At 41.3% G+C, this 18,055-nt stretch overlaps 1 protein-coding gene across 1 annotated transcript in view; it reads left to right on the top strand.

Moving 5' to 3' along the window:
• Positions 1 to 17,564, top strand: part of LOC307027864 (laminin subunit gamma-1-like) — a 20,453-nt gene extending 2,889 nt beyond the window's left edge. Inside the window, exons 5-12 of the mRNA XM_079696222.1 lie at positions 27 to 164; positions 1,526 to 1,670; positions 3,648 to 3,797; positions 9,476 to 9,590; positions 10,284 to 10,483; positions 12,653 to 12,811; positions 13,193 to 13,292; positions 13,705 to 17,564. Coding sequence (XP_079552348.1) covers positions 27 to 164; positions 1,526 to 1,670; positions 3,648 to 3,797; positions 9,476 to 9,590; positions 10,284 to 10,483; positions 12,653 to 12,811; positions 13,193 to 13,292; positions 13,705 to 13,961 — 1,264 coding nt within the window. The 3' untranslated portion in view covers positions 13,962 to 17,564. The remainder of the gene's footprint in view (positions 1 to 26; positions 165 to 1,525; positions 1,671 to 3,647; positions 3,798 to 9,475; positions 9,591 to 10,283; positions 10,484 to 12,652; positions 12,812 to 13,192; positions 13,293 to 13,704) is intronic.
• Positions 17,565 to 18,055: the final 491 nt, after the last annotated feature.

Below are 18,055 nucleotides of genomic sequence, written 5' to 3'. Positions count from 1 at the left end.
AAAAATTATTGTTTTTCTCCTCTTAGGCACAAAATGGACGCCGATCAGATCGAGAAGATCGCTAAAGACGCGAACGACACGTCGACTCGAGCTCACGAGCTGCTGCTGAAGACTCTGGAGGGCGAGAGCCGGACGAGCCGCGAGATCGACGAGCTCAACAAGAAGTACGACATCTTTAATTACATTTAGTTATTATATTATATATTTATATTTACAGGTCTGGTGGTGATGGATTATATTCAGTGTGCGAAATACGGGGGGGTCCGGGGGAGCTCGACCCCCCTGATTAACACCTGAGCCCCCCTGAAAGCCTCAACAGCAACATTTGAGGGGGGTCTCAAATTATAATATTTATTCGTCACTTGCAATGGTCACTAAATGTTTTTAAGCTTACTATGTCCAGTATTCATAATTCAAAGCATTTCCTCGCATTGCGTCGAAAACAGACGGCTCTTTAACGGTCGCATATTAATTCGAACGTTAGAATATAACATTATTTGACGGCACCCGGCAAATTTGGCCTAGCAACTGCTATGCAACTCCAATAAATGTATGTTTATTTTTTATATAGATGATAAATTCATAATTTTTCAAATGATTGATCCGAGAAGGATGTCAGCTCAGCTCAGTGAGGCAAAGGACTCTGAGTGTTTAGATAGTTAACTTTAGTCTAAGTTATCTCAGTGGGTCTCAGAGGATATTAGGTCCACACAACACCTATAAAAACATCACTTACCCTGCTTACACCACTCTGTGTGTGTGTGTGTGTGTGTGTGTGTGTGTGTGTGTGTGTGTGTGTGTGTGTGTGTGTGTGTGTGTGTGTGTGTGTGTGTGTGTGTGTGTGTGTGTGTGTGTGTGTGTGTGTGTGTGTGTGTGTGTGTGTGTGTGTGTGTGTGTGTGTGTGTGTGTGTGTGTGTGTGTGTGTGTGTGTGTGTGTGTGTGTGTGTGTGTGTGGAGTGTTGCAGTAGAAAGTCCCACTGTAGCGCCCGTCCCTCAATGGGAAACCCTACATGTTTGAGCACCCTCTATGAAACGTCAAGCTACCCCACACCACCCCCAAAAGAAAATCTCTGGCGCCGCCCGTTTCGACCGGTATATTGCGTAATAAACGGCAGATGGGGACCCCCCCCCGATTATTGACGGGTATTTCTTACAACTTCAAGAAAGTCAAAGTTCTAAGATGAAGCAATAATTCTGCACGAGTCAAATACTGAAACAAGTCAGACTTCTTAAGAAAGGTCAGAGAACTGGAAAAAAAATGCAAAAAATATCATCACATGTCACTTGTTAGACACTTTTATCCAAAGGGACTTCCATACTCAATACTGAGGACAATCCCCACAGGAGCACTTTGGGGTGAAGTGTCTCAGGGACACAACGACATGCTGACTGCAGTGGGGTTTGAACCTGTGACCCCTGATCCCAACACCAACGCTCTATCCACTGCGTCACACACCTCCCTATATATATATATTTCTGTATATATGTTTGTATTAATATCCACCCTTCTCCGTGATGTGTTCAGGTACACCGAGGCGAAGGAGCTGGCCAAGAGTCTGGAGAAGCAGGCCAACAAAGTGCAGGCGGAGGCCGAGGACGCCGGGAACCGAGCGCTGAAGATCTTCGCGAACCTAACCTCCATCCCGCCGTTCAACACCAAGACTCTGGAGGTCAGTGCCCCCGAGCATCATGGGGGATATTTAGGCTTTCTAATGTTCTCTTACGTTTACATTAGTGTGTGATTTACAGAGGGGGGAAGTAGTGGAGTACAAATACTTTGTTACTGTTCTTAAGTACATGTTTCTGGTATCAGTACTTTACTCCACTACTTATTTTTCTGACGACTTTTACTTTCTACTTCTCACATGTTGAACACAAATACCTGTACTTTCTACTTCTCACATGTTGAACACAAATACCTGTACTTTCTACTTCTTACATGTTGAACACAAATACCTGTACTTTCTACTTCTTACACTTTGAACACAAATACCTGTACTTTCTACTTCTTACATGTTGAACACAAATACCTGTACTTTCTACTTCTTACATGTTGAACTCAAATACCTGTACTTTCTACTTCTTACATGTTGAACTCAAATACCTGTACTTTCTACTTCTCACATGTTGAACACAAATACCTGTACTTTCTACTTCTTACACTTTGAACACAAATACCTGTACTTTCTACTTCTTACATGTTGAACACAAATACCTGTACTTTCTACTTCTTACATGTTGAACTCAAATACCTGTACTTTCTACTTCTTACATGTTGAACACAAATACCTGTACTTTCTACTTCTTACATGTTGAACACAAATACCTGTACTTTCTACTTCTTACATGTTGAACACAAATACCTGTACTTTCTACTTCTTACATGTTGAACACAAATACCTGTACTTTCTACTTCTTACATGTTGAACTCAAATACCTGTACTTTCTACTTCTTACATGTTGAACTCAAATACCTGAACTTTCTACTTCTTACATGTTGAACTCAAATACCTGTACTTTCTACTTCTCACATGTTGAACACAAATACCTGTACTTTCTACTTCTTACATGTTGAACTCAAATACCTGTACTTTCTACTTCTTACATGTTGAACTCAAATACCTGTACTTTCTACTTCTTACATGTTGAACTCAAATACCTGTACTTTCTACTTCTTACATGTTGAACTCAAATACCTGTACTTTCTACTTCTTACATGTTGAACTCAAATACCTGTACTTTCTACTTCTTACATGTTGAACACAAATACCTGTACTACCTGTACTTTCTACTTCTTACATGTTGAACTCAAATACCTGTACTTTCTACTTCTTACATGTTGAACTCAAATACCTGTACTTTCTACTTCTTACATGTTGAACTCAAATACCTGTACTTTCTACTTCTTACATGTTGAACTCAAATACCTGTACTTTCTACTTCTCTCATTTTCCAAACAGACTGGTTCCTTTAGTCTGAATGTGTGTTTCGTGGCGTGATCATTATTATTTAGAGTCATTGCGTGCCTATTGATTTGAACACGATCCGTGTATCCATCATTTCCTGGTCTTCTCTAAAGAAGAGGGACCAATGGAAACGTTGTCATGTTGCCGTTGGTCACCATGGAAACATTCATTAGCTAACAATGACATTATTGTTCTATTAATATAAAGGGAGGTCAGGTACTCTTTAAAACGGCTGCTAGTTATGGGTACTTTTTACTGAAGTACATTTCAAAGCCTCTTTACTTTGACTTGAGTAAAGAAGTTTAGTCAGTACTTTTTAAACATGAGTATCTGTACTTCTACTTGAGTAAAGGATGTGTGTACTTTAACATCTCTGGTCATTTATAAAGTTCGTGTTCCCACTGAAAGCCATTGAAAGTCAGCTTCACATCCGGAGCTTCAGGTTGAACGTTTTAATGTTCTCCACCAGATGGAGACATGTGGGAGGAATACATTCAAACACAACACACATGCAGCAACGCCAGCGTCCACACACACGGTGGAAATAAACATATATCAATGCATCATTGATGTATAAATATGTTTATAATACAGAAGTGAAAGAGTAATTATTTCCCACTGACATCCGGTCCCAAACACAGCAAATATAAAGTGTACTAAGACGTATTTCGTGTGTTTCAGGATGAGGCCAGTAAAATAAAGAAGGAGGCGTCGGACCTCGATAAGCTCATCGATAAGACGGAGAAGGAGTACAACGACCTGCGAGACGACCTGAAGGGCAAAGAGCAGGAAGTTCGCAAACTGCTGGACAAAGGACGCAGCGAGCAGCAGGTACTGCACTTCAATCTGTGTTCAATGAACCAGAAGAACATCATATATAACATGTTCAATGAACCAGGAGAACATCACATATAACATGTTACATTAACCAGGAGAACATCACATATAACATGTTACATTAACCAGGAGAACATCACATATAACATGTTACATTAACCAGGAGAACATCACATATAACATGTTCAATGAACCAGGAGAACATCACATATAACATGTTACATTAACCAGGAGAACATCACATATAACATGTTACATTAACCAGGAGAACATCACATATAACATGTTCAATGAACCAGGAGAACATCACATATAACATGTTACATTAACCAGGAGAACATCATATATAACATGTTACATTAACCAGAAGAACATCACATATAACATGTTACATTAACCAGGAGAACATCACATGTTACATTAACCAGGAGAACATCACATATAACATGTTACATTAACCAGGAGAACATCACATATAACATGTTACATTAACCATGAGAACATCACATATAACATGTTACATTAACCAGGAGAACATCACATATAACATGTTACATTAACCAGGAGAACATCACATATAACATGTTACATTAACCAGGAGAACATCACATATAACATGTTCAATGAACCAGGAGAACATCACATATAACATGTTACATTAACCAGGAGAACATCATATATAACATGTTCAATGAACCAGGAGAACATCACATATAACATGTTACATTAACCAGGAGAACATCATATATAACATGTTCAATGAACCAGGAGAACATCACATATAACATGTTACATTAACCAGGAGAACATCATATATAACATGTTACATTAACCAGGAGAACATCATATATAACATGTTACATTAACCAGGAGAACATCACATATAACATGTTCAATGAACCAGGAGAACATCACATATAACATGTTACATTAACCAGGAGAACATCACATATAACATGTTCAATGAACCAGGAGAACATCACATATAACATGTTACATTAACCAGGAGAACATCATATATAACATGTTACATTAACCAGGAGAACATCATATATAACATGTTACATTAACCAGGAGAACATCACATATAACATGTTACATTAACCAGGAGAACATCATATATAACATGTTACATTAACCAGGAGAACATCACATATAACATGTTCAATGAACCAGGAGAACATCACATATAACATGTTACATTAACCAGGAGAACATCACATATAACATGTTCAATGAACCAGGAGAACATCACATATAACATGTTACATTAACCAGGAGAACATCACATATAACATGTTCAATGAACCAGGAGAACATCACATATAACATGTTCAATGAACCAGGAGAACATCACATATAACATGTTACATTAACCAGGAGAACATCATATATAACATGTTACATTAACCAGGAGAACATCACATATAACATGTTCAATGAACCAGGAGAACATCACATATAACATGTTCAATGAACCAGGAGAACATCACATATAACATGTTCAATGAACCAGGAGAACATCACATATAACATGTTACATTAACCAGGAGAACATCACATATAACATGTTACATTAACCAGGAGAACATCACATATAACATGTTCAATGAACCAGGAGAACATCACATATAACATGTTCAATGAACCAGGAGAACATCACATATAACATGTTCAATGAACCAGGAGAACATCACATATAACATGTTACATTAACCAGGAGAACATCACATATAACATGTTACATTAACCAGGAGAACATCACATATAACATGTTACATTAACCAGGAGAACATCACATATAACATGTTACATTAACCAGGAGAACATCACATATAACATGTTACATTAACCAGGAGAACATCATATATAACATGTTACATTAACCAGGAGAACATCATATATAACATGTTACATTAACCAGGAGAACATCACATATAACATGTTCAATGAACCAGGAGAACATCATATATAACATGTTACATTAACCAGGAGAACATCACATATAACATGTTACATTAACCAGGAGAACATCACATATAACATGTTACATTAACCAGGAGAACATCACATATAACATGTTACATTAACCAGGAGAACATCATATATAACATGTTACATTAACCAGGAGAACATCACATATAACATGTTCAATGAACCAGGAGAACATCACATATAACATGTTCAATGAACCAGGAGAACATCACATATAACATGTTACATTAACCAGGAGAACATCATATATAACATGTTCAATGAACCAGGAGAACATCACATATAACATGTTACATTAACCAGGAGAACATCATATATAACATGTTCAATGAACCAGGAGAACATCACATATAACATGTTCAATGAACCAGGAGAACATCACATATAACATGTTACATTAACCAGGAGAACATCACATATAACATGTTACATTAACCAGGAGAACATCACATATAACATGTTCAATGAACCAGGAGAACATCACATATAACATGTTCAATGAACCAGGAGAACATCACATATAACATGTTACATTAACCAGGAGAACATCATATATAACATGTTCAATGAACCAGGAGAACATCACATATAACATGTTACATTAACCAGGAGAACATCATATATAACATGTTACATTAACCAGGAGAACATCACATATAACATGTTCAATGAACCAGGAGAACATCACATATAACATGTTCAATGAACCAGGAGAACATCACATATAACATGTTACATTAACCAGGAGAACATCACATATAACATGTTACATTAACCAGGAGAACATCACATATAACATGTTCAATGAACCAGGAGAACATCACATATAACATGTTCAATGAACCAGGAGAACATCACATATAACATGTTACATTAACCAGGAGAACATCACATATAACATGTTACATTAACCAGGAGAACATCACATATAACATGTTACATTAACCAGGAGAACATCACATATAACATGTTACATTAACCAGGAGAACATCATATATAACATGTTACATTAACCAGGAGAACATCATATATAACATGTTACATTAACCAGGAGAACATCATATATAACATGTTCAATGAACCAGGAGAACATCACATATAACATGTTACATTAACCAGGAGAACATCATATATAACATGTTACATTAACCAGGAGAACATCACATATAACATGTTCAATGAACCAGGAGAACATCACATATAACATGTTACATTAACCAGGAGAACATCACATATAACATGTTACATTAACCAGGAGAACATCACATATAACATGTTACATTAACCAGGAGAACATCACATATAACATGTTACATTAACCAGGAGAACATCACATATAACATGTTACATTAACCAGGAGAACATCACATATAACATGTTCAATGAACCAGGAGAACATCACATATAACATGTTACATTAACCAGGAGAACATCATATATAACATGTTACATTAACCAGGAGAACATCACATATAACATGTTACATTAACCAGGAGAACATCACATATAACATGTTACATTAACCAGGAGAACATCACATGTATATAACATGTTACATTAACCAGGAGAACATCACATATAACATGTTACATTAACCAGGAGAACATCACATATATATAACATGTTACATTAACCAGGAGAACATCATATATAACATGTTACATTAACCAGGAGAACATCATATATAACATGTTACATTAACCAGGAGAACATCACATATAACATGTTACATTAACCAGGAGAACATCACATATAACATGTTACATTAACCAGGAGAACATCACATATAACATGTTACATTAACCAGGAGAACATCACATGTATATAACATGTTACATTAACCAGGAGAACATCACATATAACATGTTACATTAACCAGGAGAACATCACATATAACATGTTACATTAACCAGGAGAACATCACATGTATATAACATGTTACATTAACCAGGAGAACATCATATATAACATGTTACATTAACCAGGAGAACATCACATGTTACATTAACCAGGAGAACATCACATATAACATGTTACATTAACCAGGAGAACATCACATGTTACATTAACCAGGAGAACATCATATATAACATGTTACATTAACCAGGAGAACATCACATATAACATGTTCAATGAACCAGGAGAACATCACATATAACATGTTACATTAACCAGGAGAACATCATATATAACATGTTACATTAACCAGGAGAACATCACATGTATGTAACATGTTATATTAACCAGGAGAACATCATATGTATGTAACATGTTGTATTAACCAGGAGAACATCACATATAACATGTTACATTAACCAGGAGAACATCACATGTATGCAACATGTTATATTAACCAGGAGAACATCACATGTATGTAACATGTTATATTAACCAGGAGAACATCATATGTATGTAACATGTTGTATTAACCAGGAGAACATCACATATAACATGTTACATTAACCAGGAGAACATCACATGCATGTAACATGTTATATTAACCAGGAGAACATCACATGTATATAACATGTTATATTAACCATGGGAGAATCACATGTATGTAACATGTTATAGTAACCATGGGAACATCATATGTATGTAACATGTTGTATTAACCATGGGAACATCACATGTATGTAACATGTTGTATTAACCATGGGAACATCACATGTATGTAACATGTTACATTAACCAGGAGAACATCACATGTATGTAACATGTTATAGTAACCATGGGAACATCACATGTATGTAACATGTTGTATTAACCATGGGAACATCACATGTATGTAACATGTTGTATTAACCATGGGAACATCACATGTATGTAACATGTTACATTAACCAGGAGAACATCACATGTATGTAACATGTTATAGTAACCATGGGAACATCACATGTATGTAACATGTTATATTAACCATGGGAACATCACATGTATGTAACATGTTACAGTAACCATGGGAACATCACATGTATGTAACATGTTGTAGTAACCATGGGAACATCACATGTATGTAATATGTTATATTCACCATGGGAACATCACATGTATGTAACATGTTATATTAACCAGGAGAACATCACATGTATATAACATGTTATATTAACCATGGGAGAATCACATGTATGTAACATGTTATAGTAACCATGGGAACATCATATGTATGTAACATGTTGTATTAACCATGGGAACATCACATGTATGTAACATGTTGTATTAACCATGGGAACATCACATGTATGTAACATGTTACATTAACCAGGAGAACATCACATGTATGTAACATGTTATAGTAACCATGGGAACATCACATGTATGTAACATGTTGTATTAACCATGGGAACATCACATGTATGTAACATGTTATATTAACCATGGGAACATCACATGTATGTAACATGTTACAGTAACCATGGGAACATCACATGTATGTAACATGTTGTAGTAACCATGGGAACATCACATGTATGTAATATGTTATATTCACCATGGGAACATCACATGTATGTAACATGTTACAGTAACCATGGGAACATCACATTTAAAATGTTACAGTAACCATGGGAACATCACATGTATGTAATATGTTATATTAACCATGGGAACATCACATGTATGTAACATGTTACAGTAACCATGGGAACATCACATGTAACATGTTGACGTGTTCTCAGACTGCCGATCAGCTGCTGGCCCGAGCGGACGCTGCTAAAGCTCTGGCTGGGGAGGCGGCGGAGAAAGGGAAGGCGACTTTCAGAGAGGCCGAAGGCATCCTGGAGGACCTGCGAGGTACTACATATTAACATGTCATAACATATAGATGTCTCTGTATCTAAATACTACTCACTCTAATCTTACATTAATGTGAGTTAAGTTATGTAAATGCTTATAAATCTACCTAACGGTTCAGTTTCAACGGGTTTCTTTTAAGGTGTTTGTTAGTTTTAAGGGTTCAATTAAGGAGTAATTATGGGGGGTTTGTTAAGGTCTTTGTACGTTTTCAGGTGGTAAATGAAGAGGTTTCTTTTTAAGGTTTCTTTTCTTTGTTTTAATAGTTAATTTAAGGCTTAATCAAGAGATTTATGTTAAGGTGTTTGTTAGTTTAAAGGGGTACATTAAGCAGTTTTTGTTAAGCTATCTGCTACTTTTAAGTGGCTATTTAATGATTAACTAATACATTTATTTTAAGGTGGTTTCAGTTTTAAGGGATACATTAAGGACTACTTCAAATGAATCTCTTTCTTAGTTTTTAGGGGGGAAACGGGTCCTTTGTGGCTCAATTTAGAGATTTATTTTAAGGTGTTGGTGCGTTTTCAGGGGGAAATTAAGGGTTAATTAGGAGGGGGTTTTAAATGTCATTAAGGAGTTTCTGTTAAGGTGTTTGTTCGTGTTTAGATGTTATTGAAGTTTTATCGTAGGGGTTTTTGTGTTTCCGGTGTCTCAGTTAACGTTTCCTCCTGCCTTCTTCTTCTCTTCCTGCAGACTTTGACCGCAGAGTGAACGACAACAAGACGGCGGCGGAGGACGCTCTGAAGAAAATCCCCGCCATCAACGCCACCATCATGGCCGCCAACCAGAAGACGCGGCAGGCGGAGGCGGCGCTCGGAAACGCAGCCGCCGATGCCCGGGAGGCCAAGGCCAAGGCGGAGGACGCAGAGAAGATCGCAGGAAACGTGCAGAAGGTAAAACGAAAGTTACGTTTGTAACTAGGGTTTGATGAATCCTGGATGACCGCCAGAGGCCGTGCTTAGCACTGGAGATCTTCTGTCTCGCGCAGGTCGAGTATTTATGTCAACAAAGTCACGTGTGACCTCGCATGACCCCGGAAAGCATGAGTTCCGGTGTTGTCAACGAGTTCAGTCCTATGGAATATTATCGCGGGAACACGAGATTCCGAGTGACCAAGAACTCTGGTGGTCATCCAGGATTCATAGAACCGTAGTTACATACGTAACTATCGATCTATTTCATCCATACTGACTTATATCAACAGTCACGAGGAAACCGGAGTACCCACCCTATAGGGATGGACTAGGTGGACTCTGCAGGAGGACCACACCCAACGGGTGAGGGGCGGCAACATTCACTCTGTAGTATCTGGTAGGGATGTAACGATATGCTGAATATCGCGGTATCGCGATAAATAAATGTCTCAATACCGTCGTGAGACCGCGATATTACATGGTTAATACTTTTTTTTCTTCTTTTTTTTTAAACCTTTATTTAACCAGGTGGTCCCATTGAGATCCTTGATCTCTTTTTCAAGGGAGACCTGTCCAACATGGCAGCAAGTAGGTTAGCATGAACATAAAACAACAGATCACACAAAAGGACATCGTATGTTCAGGGCTACATTTACACACCTAGAGACATTGACAAGTACCAACAGTATATTTATATCTCTCCTGTCAATAAGCCTCACCTTCTTGGCAAAAACTGTATTGTTTTTGAAGTGGTGGAGAGACAATGCACAGTTTGACCCACTGCTGTCACCCATGGCCAAAGCATATCTCTCTGTCCCACAGAGGTGGCGTTAGACTTTTTCGCTGTCCGTCATTTTGACAGACAGGATCGTAAAATTTTCGTCATAATCCAGGGTCTGAACTCGCCACTAACGTGTCGCGCTGAAACGGGGGGGGGGGGGATATTGTAAACGCCCAAACATCCCAGCTTCTACCTGGAAATGTGGACATGTTCATCTTCCTTATTATCGCGATATTATCGTACCGTGAGTTTTTGGTATCGTTACATCCCTAGTATCTGGCGAATGTGCTCTGGGATGCCCATGTGGCCGCGGCACATATGTCCTCCAGGGGCCCACCTCTCAAGGTCGCCCATGACATCGAGACACTCCTGGTAGAGTGGCACTTTGCTCCGGGTGGTAAGGGGCGGTCATTCGCCCTGTATGCCTGGGCAATGACGTCCACGATCCAGTGGGACAGGCTGCTTTGAGAGAGCACAGCCCTTTCTAGGACCACCGTAACAGAGAAAGAGCTGTTCAGACTGCCGTATGCCTGCGGTAGTCTGGACATAAGCTCTGAAGGCGCGCACCGGGCATAAGAGTCTTGACCTCTCCTTCCCCTCTCCTGATGGGGGGTCAAACCGTGCCAGCTGGATACGCGGATTGAAATGAGAGCGTGCCAGCACCTTAGGGAGGAACGCTGTATGCAGCCATAAAGTGACACCTGAGCCATCTGAGTTCCACCTCAGACACGAGCTGTTCACGGACAGGGCCTGAAGCTCACTTACGCGCTTTGCTGAAGTGATGGCAAGAAGGAAAGCAGTGTTGGCTGAGAGCCCCCTCAGTTCTGCCTGTGACAATGGTTCAAAGGGAGGCGAGCATAGGGCGTCCAGCACTAAGGGCAGGTCCCATGTAGGAGGGGACGTTCGGGGGGCGCACCTCAGGGCTCCCCTTAAGAAGAGGGATACCAGCATGTGGCTCCCCACTGTGTTGTGGCCACATGCACCCTGACGGTAGCGGGACACCGTCGTCCAGGAGGGACTGCAGGAAACCAAAGGAGAGCAGGCACCGAGCAATGCACTGGGTCCTCGTTTCGCCCTTGTCGCCAGTCAGAAAATAATTTCCACCTGTTTTCATACTGTATACGAGTAGACGGTGCCCTGGCATTGAGAATAGTCCTCCTGACAGGCTCTATGCAGTAGGGCCCTCCAGTGGCCCGACCCGCTGCTGAAGGCGGCAGGGGTCGGGGTGCCACATCCGACCCTCCAGCTGAGACAAGAGGTCCTCCCTGTTGCCTCTGACAACGGGGACTGTGCCAGCCAAACCTGGCGACGTAATAATAATAATAATGTCAGTATATGGATTTATTTAACATGTGGTTCTTCCTCAGGGCTCGGCGAAGACGAAGGAGGATGCAGAGAAGGCTCTGGAAGAAACCACCCAATTGGACGGGGAGGTGTCGGCCATGATGGAGCAGCTGGACGACGCCGAGCAGGAACTGAACCGCAAGAAGGCCGAGGCGGCGGCGGACATGATGATGGCCGGCATGGTGAGCACTCTCAGATAAATACAGAGCAGTTATTAATCACATGAATGGATTGGGATGTATATTATTTTTAAATGCATTACCCTTACAGTTTGAGGGGATTTAATGGCATCATTTAAGGTTCAAATTCACAAGTTCACCCTAAGTTTGTGGTAAAACTAAATCTCAGAAAACCCTTAAGTGTTAGGGTTTGATGGAAGTTTAGATTTAGAGTTAACGATTGGATACTGAAATATATCTTATGTTCACTTAATGCCTTTACATAGGTCTTGAAATGTAATTCAAGTGTTGATTGTTGTTGATAAAGTTAAGGGGTTTTACCACTCTGATCTGAAATTCAGTTTCTCTTCACGTCTTATTTATAAAATCTGTTTCCTGCTCCAGGCGTCGGACAACGCGAAGGAGGCGGAGGACAACGCCCGCAAAGCGAAGAGCGCCGTGAAGACGGTGCTGAGCACCATCACCGAACTGCTGGACAAGCTGGGTAACTACACCCCACACACACTCACACTTAAGGACAAATCAGATCTCCACTTAAGCATCAAGTTCCCAGAAAGAGCGCCGGGTAATTCTTTAGTGGCCAAACGGTGGAACTACAACTGCTGTGTCCCAAAGGTACTTTAGACTTTGGGAAAGAGACGTCTTTGGAGTAAATGATTAGCTAAATGAATACATTATAAAATGTAAGACCTAAAGGGTTCATCAAACACATTTGAAGAGCCTTGTTGTTACCATTGATTGAGTCGTTTCATGGTGCATAAACCTCATCATGATGAGTGGATGTGTGGACCGCCCGGCGGACCCTCAGATTCAGTATGAGTGAAACACAGAGGCTTGTTTGCACTGAGATGAGCTGAGGTGCCATCAGGTGGTTCATGGTCCTCCTCTCTCCTCAGGAAACATAGATCAGGTGGACCTGAGCAAGCTGAACCAGATGGACGAGTCCCTGAAGCGGGCGAAGGGCTCCATGGGCGCCAGCGATCTGGACCGGAAGCTGACGGAGCTGAGCGACGTGGCTCGCTCTCAGGAGGATCTCATCAACGACTACGACCGGCAGATCGTCCAGATCCGCGCCGACATCAACAACCTGAACGACATCAAGAACACGTTACCGGAGGGCTGCTTCAACACGCCGTCCCTGGAGCGGCCCTAAACCCACCCCCCAGTCCCTCACTTTACCAAAACACTTTCACATTTCTGTCAAAGAAGCCAACATTTCAAGCCACGGTTTTTTTTGTTCTGTAAGAGAAGCAGCTGTTTTAGTTTGGCAGCAGCGTGGTGACGGTAGATGAACTAAGCCGTGCAGAGAGAAAACCCAGAACCACAAACCCGACGTGACTGCACCCGCCAACAGGAACACGTATTACCCATCATGCAACTCTTCCCAGTCTGTCTGCAGCTGCTGGTTCACAACCAGAAAGCACACAGTGAAGGACTCTTCTTCTGCTCCTCCAAAGCCTGCAGTATTTCATTCACCAGCAGAGTGTGTGTGTGTGTGTGTTAGAGCAAACACACACTCTGCTGCAGAGGTTATCTTTTACATCCTGTGTGCACAAGACCCTTAGGATAATAACTTTAAAGCATAAATAAATAATGTGCCACCTTCATGTTGGTAAGTAGTGATTGAAGCCTCCTCAGTAAGTGAAGCCTACATTTACCAGCATGCATTGCGTCACATTCATTTAACGCTGTGCTGTGACAGTGACATCTCCTGCTGTAGTTGAACCTGATTGGACGACAGCTTGTGGAGTTGAAAGTGTTTCTCTTTGTTCCCTTTAAGGCGTGGCTGTTGTGGGAACGACAGAAGTTCTGATCTTCTTCCCTCGTGATGTGGATCTGAGTTTAGGGTTAAAGGTTATATTCTTCCATGCTCAAGATGCTAGCTTGTGTGTCACAGATACGAAGCCATAGCATGTGGGTCAGGCTTTCAGCTTCCAGGTCGGTCTCCACAGGTTCCCGCCCTCCTCGTGCACACCTGATGTAAAATGATGTCCAAGTGTTTCTGAAGCGCCTCTGAAACTCCTTCCTGCAGCTTGTCTCCTCCTCCTCCTCCTCCTCCTCCTCCTCCTCCTCCTCCTCCTCCTCATCCTCACTGCTAACACCTGCTTCCAGGCTCAATACAACACTATGCAACTTTGTACATTTTGCGTAGCGAGAACTTTATTATCTGATACACTGGTGCTAATAATTATTTCAAATGTTATATTTTTGTGTGAATGTTTTTTATCATGACATAGTGAGGAATGTGTTATTTGTGTAAATATATGCTTAAAGGATTCAGGAGCGGCTGCTTTTAAGAACGAGCGATGGCCCCCGATCACAATCACCTCCAGGTTCCATATATATAAATATCTGTGGTATTATTACTATCATATGCTTGCTTGTATACAAGGCTCCGTCGCTGCCTCACAGCGATGCCAATATTTCATTTGTGTTTCTGTTGGTTCTCGTGAGTGAACTGAATATTCTCATTTAGTTGTTTTGAGCTTTCAGGACCTCTGAACTGATCCGCTCGCCCTCATGGAGACTGTAAGCTCGGCCACTCGTTGCTATCCTAGTTTTAATTAGTGTTTTTGTGCCTTAATATAAAGTTCAGAGTTAATCACGCTCCACTTTTTATCTCACACAAATGTCCTTGTGTGCTGAAGCAGGGTTTGAATCTAGTTTGAAATCAGGTCCTTATCAGAGAAAAGTGCAGCAGCCAATCAGCAGCTGCATGTCAAATATGCAATCATGCCTGCAGCTAACAGAGTCCTGACGTGAACCAGGAGACGTTGAGACCCCAAAGTGTGATGAGAGAGGTGTAGAGGAGGGTCTCGAGCTCTTAGAAACTGCCAGATGCTAACCTGCATGTTGGGACATTCAAACAAACAGCACAAGTTGTGTTAAATAGCATTAATGCAGACGATGGTTTGGCAGATTTGGACAGTTTTGGGAGTTTATCGAGGAAGCTGAGTCCATTTCTGACCTAAGGATCAAATATTGCACTTCAGAGTCCCATACCACTTTCAAATCAACACAGAATTTATAACAATCAGCGAGGGACTTCAAATATGACCTCTTTCTGCAGGGCCGTGGGAAGTAGGGGTGCTGAGGGTGCTGCATCACCCCCTGGTGGAGGACAGGGGATCTGCACTTCCACAAGATATAATACAAAAAAAACAAATTTTCAGCCTTGATGTAACAACATTCATAATTAAGTAAAGATAACACCCTTTTCACCCCGGTTACATTTTCCATTTGCCCTGTACGATGGCCGCTGTAGTGATGAAAGTGGGGGATGTTGGCTTATCAGGCGCCCGCAGCTCACAGCCAAAGTGAGAGAGAGAGAGATAGAGAGAGGGGGTGCACCGGTACCGGCGGGGATTGTTGTTAGCTTCTGCTGCGCTAACGGATATAAGAAGCTGTTTCTACAATAATGTGGAGGGAGAGTTCTGTCCTGTCAGACTGAGAGGCTCAGTGAGGTAAAGGACTCTGAGGGCTTAGATAGTTCACTTTAGTCTAAGTTATCTCAGTGGGTCTCAAACGTTTTGATCACAATTTATGTAAACAAATATTTCCAAGGCACTCCTTTATAATTATTAGGATTAATAAAAACAGGTTTGAAATCATTCCAATGTATACTATAGGACAGTAAACCAAAAATATTGTTTAAAACTGGAGAGATTTAAAAATATGCATAAATAAATAAATGTTAACTAGGTAAAATAAGATATGAATGAACAACACAAATAAAATAAGTTACATGTATTTGTTATTGGCTATGGTAGGTTATTGGAAATGTTCACATACTTATTTGATTAATAAAATGCAAACCGATCTTTTTCATATTGGTGTTTGGAGTTGTACCCCCTAGATCAGTCTCTAGTAATTGGGCACTCAAAGTGCACCAGATTGATGCATTTTACTTTAAAATGTTAAAAGAATCTTTCGGGGGGGTACCCCCAGACCCCCCGAGAGGATGTGAAGTCCACCCCCCAATTAAAACATGTTATAATACTAAATACATTTGAAGCCTTTTTATATAAGCTGTCCACCATGTCAATATGTTTCTCTGTTTGCAGTGTATTGGTCTTTTGTAGAGGTTTTTCATTGCCAGCTAAAATCTTGCCTATAGGGCACATTGGTCAGAACCAGCCCTGGTGTCATCTCCACAGCACCCCCCATTTGAAACATGTTCCCACGGCTATGTCTTTCTATTTGAAACTACCATCGTTGATCCTGAAAATGTCAGAAATGGACTGAGTGTCCTCACTACCCCCAACACCTCAACAAAACGGTCCAAATCGTCCAAGCCTTTGTCTAACTATTGTCCTCAAAAGCTAATCAACTCAACTCATGATAACGGTGAGAATGTCCCAACATCTGCAGGTTAGCACCCAGCAGTTTGTCTGAGCTGCAGACCCTCCATGTCTCTAAGGACACTTTGGGGTTTCATCAGGGTCTCTGAGCTGACCGACTCCTCACCAGCCGGAGCCCTGACTGAGTTTCACAGAGATGTTCCCCACGTGTTTCTGTCCTCCATGGTTCCTCTCCTCCCTCCATGCAGGCTGCAGGAGGTGCAGCACACACACTGATGTATAAACAGTATTCTAAGTTATAATGTACCACTTATTTGTATTGTAACCTCTTGTCTTGGACATGTGTGCTGGCCTGCAGCTCCTTTTGATGTTCTGTTTCCTGTGAGGACCTGAGCGACCCGTTCACTGCCTGTAAATCCTAACATTTGAATAATAAAGAAACATTACTACAGGAAGCTCCGAGTCAGCGTCTGTTTTATCTTCAACTGGACAGAAAACAAGTGTGCACACAGGGCCGTCCCTGGCCAACATGAGGCCCCACGCAAAGTTATATGTTTTGCGAGCGCCGCACTAATTACGCCGCATAAGCACATAGGTGCGCCGCATTTTCAGCTCAGTTGAGGCACCGCAAGACGAGGCCCCCTCCGCAAGGCGAGGCCCCCTCCACAAGACGAGGCCCCCTCCGCAAGGCGAGGCCCCCTCCACAAAACGAGGCCCCCTCCGCAAGGCGAGGCCCCCTCCGCAAGGCGAGGCCCCCTCCGCGAGACGAGGCCCCCTCCGCAAGGCCCCCTCCGCGAGACGAGGCCCCCTCCGCAAGACGAGGCCCCCTCCGCGAGACGAGGCCCCCTCCGCGAGGCGAGGCCCCCTCCGCGCACTTCTGGACCCCGTCTGGCCTCTCCCTTGTCGACGGCTTCTTCCTCCCGGAGATACTGCTCCATCCTTCCGG

Source organism: Notothenia rossii (assembly GCF_949606895.1).
Source record: "Notothenia rossii genome assembly, contig: scaffold_341, whole genome shotgun sequence".
In the NCBI taxonomy this organism is placed as follows: domain Eukaryota; kingdom Metazoa; phylum Chordata; class Actinopteri; order Perciformes; family Nototheniidae; genus Notothenia; species Notothenia rossii.
Note: the sequence above shows the minus strand (reverse complement) of the source record. Positions and strands in the feature narration are given on the sequence as shown.